Source organism: Ascidiella aspersa, chromosome 3, assembly GCF_963924565.1.
Source record: "Ascidiella aspersa chromosome 3, kaAscAspe10.2, whole genome shotgun sequence".
Taxonomy (NCBI): domain Eukaryota; kingdom Metazoa; phylum Chordata; class Ascidiacea; order Phlebobranchia; family Ascidiidae; genus Ascidiella; species Ascidiella aspersa.
Genome location: NC_139449.1, coordinates 31,087,213 through 31,093,212, shown reverse-complemented (window position 1 = coordinate 31,093,212; position 6,000 = coordinate 31,087,213). Strand labels below are relative to the sequence as shown.

Below are 6,000 nucleotides of genomic sequence, written 5' to 3'. Positions count from 1 at the left end.
CTAGCCCTGGTTTAAATTAATATATTCTTTAAATAATTTGGTCGTAAATAATAAGGAAAAAAAAGTTATGTTCTTTTTTAGGACAAAAGTAACTGGCCTAACAATAAGGTTCTTCTCTTGAGGTCACGTGTTACTTGTTTTTGCAGGCACGCTTAACGCAACAATTTTAGTTTCAGAAATTCCCCTGCAACGCTAATATCGGTTTTAAAAAACGAGAAGGTCATTATTCTAGAATTTCAAGATAAGAAGCAATGTTTTTCCCGAGGTTTTCAAAACGCATCGTATCGCGCGAGTCAGAATATAGGTTCGTTGCTGTGTAGTTAACAGTAGTTGGTTTTTTACCATTCTCAGGAATACAGGATACGAAAAGTAGAACTATGCAGATTTACAAAATAAGTTAATTGCTTCTATTAGAACTTTAATGGTTCCATATGATTTTGTCGCAAAAGGTTAGTTAACAATGCTGTTTGAAAAAGCTATGCTTAATATTAAAATTCGATGGTAGCGCAATCTGATCCAAACCAAACGTCATTTTGCTATCTCCAATCAAGAAAACGAGATCTAATTAAAGCGTTCAAAGGCAATTTTTTCGGTTATTCAGCCCAAATTTGCTTTAGGGTTAAGGTTTAGTTACCTCGTGTTTTTAACCTACTTTTTTTGAAATTTCAAGGTAGAAATTCGGTGTGTAGCATCGCTAAATCAAGGCTTAAGTTCCTATAATAATTAAACCTGATATCGGAGAGCACCGGCCGGTACTAGCGTTTGATTAGGTTTGTGACTCCCATCCGATATTATTGTACATTCCTGTTTAATATTCTGCATTTCTTTTTATTTAAAGGGTTATACTTTCAATCGAAAACGCATAGAAGCCATAATTTTGGTCGCGATTACACAGCTAATAACCTATTATCAGTTGGAAATTGTTATTATTTCATTGATGATGATTGCACCATATAAATAAAAAAACTCTGTTATTTTATAGAAAGTTGAATCTTTGCCTAAAAGTTACAGTAAGCTGTTTAGGAAAATGAACAACAGCCAGTTAGCAAGGCTGAATTCAACAGAAACATGGCGAAGGTCTGTCGAGCAAGTCTCGTGGGGCGTACTGACCGCTGCATCACTTTATCTTGTTGTGGTTCTCGTAATATTCGAGGTAAAACGCGGAAAGAACCTGGGTAAGCAGGTGGCAACTAAAAGACGGAATAAGTGGACTTCGTGTTTCGGCAAAAACCCGATGTGCATTCTGGCGGCGTTGTTTTCGCTGCTCAGATGTGCTTCCTTACAAATTGAGCTGAGTTTTGGGACACAGAGCGATGCAGTCTGTCAGACATTCATGTTTCTGTATTTTTCGCTTAACAACCTGAACTTGCTGGCGGTGTACTGCATGTTGTGGACTCGACAAAGAAACCTTTACAAAGCTGCTGTACTTCGGTACCTTTTGACGCCTTGCTACCGAGTTCTCAACGTCGCTGTGTTGGTCGGGCTTATCGTTACCATGGTTGTCCTGACGTCACTCTTATTCGAGATACTTAAATTTGTGACGTCACCGTTAGGGTGCATGTATGTCACGGCGCACGGGTCTTTGCGCGTCGGATTTATGGGGGCATGCTATGGTGGGCTTGTGGCAATACAATGCGCACTTCTTGGCCTTATGCTTTATCCACTCTTCCGCCATTACGGGATCGCTAAGTGGTGTTGTTGCAGTAAAGGAACCATTAAAGACCGTAGCAACAAAATACAGGTACTAAAGGGTGTTTTAATTTCGATTTCGGTAGTAGAAAAAATCTTCAGGGTTGAAATAAGCCGTGGAAATGTTTAACCGAATTTGATCCCATGCGGAATGTATAGTGAACGGATTGTATTGCATCCAGTGATGGTGGATCGTGATGCATTCAGTGGGGAAATTAAGTCTGGAAGTGGTTTATGTAATGTACATTGGTAGATTTGAATTTATTTAAACTAAGATTTAATTTGGAGATTTGTGGGCTACATCAAACGATTATCTCAACTTTTCTAAAAAGGTATTTGTTTTAGATTCCCCGTTAGGAGTTAACTTTGTAATGTAATTTTTAAAAGTCTTCATGGGTTCCAGCAGTAGAATTATTCTACTTTAACACCTGGTTACATTAAATTTACTTTTGTAATATTGGTTAAAAACCGGTCCTATCATTTATGAATTATTTACTAAGTAAGGACAAGGTTGCGAGAAAAGTTTAACAAAAGTGCCGAAAAAAATACAGAACCAAATAAGGAAACGGCGTTTTATAATCTGAAAACAATATGCTTTTCGACACAAATTACATGAAGCTTTTCTAAATCGGAATTATAGCCTTGTAGAAATGAATCAGTTGGTTAAAAAAGCTTTTTGGGGTTTCAAACAAACATGTTGCAATATTTTGACCATACGTGTGCCGTGTGGTTTTACATTCACAACTTATTAATTTCAGGGTCTACAACTGCCTATATAGCTTCTTGTAACAAATGAATATTACATTTTTATTCGCGCAGAACGTCGTTACGCGGCTCTGCGTCAGCACGAGCGTGTGCGTCATATCTGACGTCATACTTGGCTTCGGTTCAGCGCTGTACGACTCTTTTGCCGAACAGCACCGTCCAACACTCTCCTGGCTTCTCTACAATTTGAACATGATCGTCAACACGGTGGCGCTAGTGTGCACATTTCGTGATTGGACTGAGCAACTGTTTCCATGGAAACACAAGACAAGCTCTGGTGTCATGGTAACGAATGGTATCAAGGCGGTTAAGGCCCAAAACGCAACCAATATACCTACTGGACATAAACTTAAAAACAGGGTTCCGAATACGATTTTTAACCTAGAATGATCGGTTACTTATATTGAATTTATTAAAATCAGAGCAGGAAATGATAATACAGTTTGAAACAAGTTCGCTGTGAAATTATCCTGGTGCAATTATGAGCTGTGGTCTTAAAATTGCGTTTAAACCCCCCTGCCAAGTTCAGTTATGAAAATTCTTACGAGAATATTTTATTGTTTGCTGTATGTTGTTTTCGCCTTACTTTCCATATGTTTTCCTCATTTATACTTGACTCTTCACTTCTGCACTTCACCTGTCACCTGTCTATTCCTTATTTAATCAAGTTTGCAATTTGGTGAAACATGTAAAGATAAAGACAGTAAGCTTGAAGTCGGCTGGGATTGTAGTCAAATTGTAAAACGCATACACGTTCACGCCCGTTTTTCAAACGCCCCGCGTAGCGTTTAGGCATTCGACAAGCCGTTATGTATAGGGCTTCCAAAATTGTGTATGACAAGATTAATATCGATTATATCGACGTTTAAAACCTTCATCCCCTTCAAATTTACAGCAAGTTTGACATAAGTGAAAAGATATATTTTTGCGCAATTCGTTATAATCCTGGATCAAGATTTTGTATCTTTTTATTGACAGAAATAATATCGAATATTAAAATTTTCTCATAATTATTTTTCGTTAAAATTATTTCCAGTCTAACTCGATTAAAAATGCACTCAAATCGTTTACAAAATTCAAAAAAAAATAAAGTCAGCTCTTTGAAATTGTCGTTAAGTTCAAATTTTATTCAAAAGATAGGTTTAGATTATATTCAACAACGTTTTAAGTGTCTTTATTAAAGCAATATTTTGTAGGCTTTGTAGACACACATTCCATATTTTATCGCATTAGGCTCAGCTCGAACTTCGTTTTGCTTTATATATACAGTTGTGTACAGTGATCGCTGTATTTTTTTCGCTTGTGATTTCCACAATTATCCCATTTCCTATTTCGATAATATGCTATAGGTCTTTGTTAATTTTCTGCAATTCACCTTATAGTTCAACTGTTTACACAACATTTTTCTAAAAGCACCAGAGTTGTGTTTTTCTTTGGCATTTTAATAGTTGTTTGAAAAATGCCAACGATAATAATGTTTTATGAGTTCTGCGTAAACTCGACAAATTAATTGATTTGTGTTCGACCGGTATATAGTCAGTAAAGTAAAACATCAAAAACGTGTGGTTGACGACGCCAAGACAACTGATGGAATACCTCAAACAACAATATTTCGTTCTAATAGGTCATAATTTTATCAAAAATTATACTTTTAGGTAAGAATTTCCAATTTTTAGGTTTAAATCTCTCATTTTTCAGGTCAAAAAATAATTACCCTAGATATACAAGACATTATTTACCCCTAAATCTAATTTTTCCTGTTTTTTTCCCTTTTGGTGTTTCGGTTCGTCATCAATTTGAAACTACACCATTTGTTTAATAACTTAATTTAATAAAACCGACGCTAAGACCGAAAAAAACTGCAATTTACCTCTGTTCTCGTTAGATCTCTAAAGAGCCAATATTTTAGTCTCGTAAATTCTCCTATAACGGTATAATCGACTTGTTCAAGATATATTGACGCGAGCGTTATCGGATTTCAGGATAAAAGCGATTCGTTTCCCAGATACAGAAATACCGGCACGCAATCTTCTATTCAAGTCTGGCTATATTTTGCCTTGTTGGTCTTTAACTCTTGTTGTTGGTAAATTTTGTGAGAATAACCCATTTGTTTGGTGATGGAATCAGTTTTGTTGTGCGCCAGTGTGATTTGACTCTGCGATTAGACCAACTTATTTTGCATGCAAGTTACTCCCTTCTTGAACGGTGAGCTTGGCACAAGGCACCTTAACATATATATATAGATTGTATTTATGTTTAACTAAACTTACCTTAAAAACTTTCGCGTACAGAACAACTAAGTGTGGTGTCTTTCTATTTTGAGCTACTAATTTATTGTGAACGAGGCCCGTAAGCCACACGGCTAAAAAGGTTGCCAAAGGTGGTAAACCGGAGTGTAACCTATTGCAAGGTTCGTAATGGACTCGCAGGCTCAAGTTAGTTTGTAAAACGAGAGGGTTTGGCAGGTGACGTAATACGCGTGCTTTCGCGTGGTTTCCCTAAACCGAAAAGGCAACGCAAAGAAACGGTTTTAAAGGGAAACGCGAACCAAAGGTAAACTGATTGTCAAATGACTGTTTCAGCCTAAAATATAAACAGGTATACACGCCTTTTTCACCCGAGAGCCTGGATTTGCATTTTTCTCTAGCTGACTTGTATGTAAATGTTGTGTCTAAAGGCGCCCAGCAGAAGGTGTTTACCATTTCCTGTAAATTGTTTATAAGGACATGGGGCACTGGAGGAATCCAGCTATTCAAAAAATATAAAAATCTGTGTCGGTTTTTTCAAAGAGATGGTAATGTGCAATTGAAAAGAATGTAAAGTGATGGTGACAAACCTTGGGTAAATGTCGTTTCAGGCAAGATTATCTTTAATTGCTAGGGAGTTTTGAGGCAGGGTTTAAACACCTGTGTTCAGTTCGTACCTAACTAGTGTGTATAGTAGTCTTGAGACATCTCCGTGATCCCCATTTTCAGGCATTTTTGTTTTTATGAGGATTGCGTTTGCACGTATCTGTGTGATTGCATAAACGTTTTAAACCTATGACTGTAACATCGTAGCCTTAGCCAAAACTAACTCGAGATATAATAAAACGACAGACATAATTCGTTTGTGTATAATATATTGGATTTTAGTTTTTTTGTAATTTTTTTAACGCCACGCGACAATCAAAGTGCGAAAATTTATCTGGGATATTAGCTGAATTTATAAAGTTCACATCGTCAATTGTAAGGTTATCAGGTTTCCCATACAACTTAAAATTAGTAGGTTGTTTTGAGCCATTACTGTGGTATTTGACAGAGTAAGTGCGCGCTTGTGGGGGAAAATCCACATTTCAGTGACCGCTAATTTTCGTCTACGATGCACCGTTCCTTTTTTGGTTCGTTAACGTACATGAAGCAGTGAAAATTTAGACTGATTTTGCTGCAACATGAAATTGTGTGTTTGTTAAAATACAAAAGTGTTCGTTTTCTTAAGTGGCTGCTTAAATAAACGTCTGGAGTTGTATAGTTTTGCGCAGGTATAGTTTAAACAGTTTTGTAAACA

At 36.7% G+C, this 6,000-nt stretch overlaps 1 protein-coding gene across 1 annotated transcript; it reads left to right on the top strand.

Moving 5' to 3' along the window:
- Positions 1-1,027: 1,027 nt before the first annotated feature.
- LOC146161584 (uncharacterized) lies at positions 1,028-3,583 on the top strand. The gene is made up of 2 exons (XM_083385194.1): positions 1,028-1,741; positions 2,509-3,583. The coding sequence occupies exons 1-2, from the start codon at positions 1,028-1,030 to the stop codon at positions 2,842-2,844; spliced, it is 1,050 nt and encodes a 349-aa protein (XP_083241320.1). The 3' UTR covers positions 2,845-3,583.
- The last annotated feature ends 2,417 nt before the right edge of the window (positions 3,584-6,000 follow it).

Bases quoted from the DNA above. Each gene is read 5' to 3' on its own strand.
- LOC146161584 (XM_083385194.1), top strand. From the start codon at position 1,028: ATGAACAACAGCCAGTTAGCAAGGCTGAATTCAACAGAAACATGGCGA. The intron at 1,742-2,508 runs GTACTAAAGGGT...TTATTCGCGCAG, and splicing joins ACCGTAGCAACAAAATACAG to AACGTCGTTACGCGGCTCTG.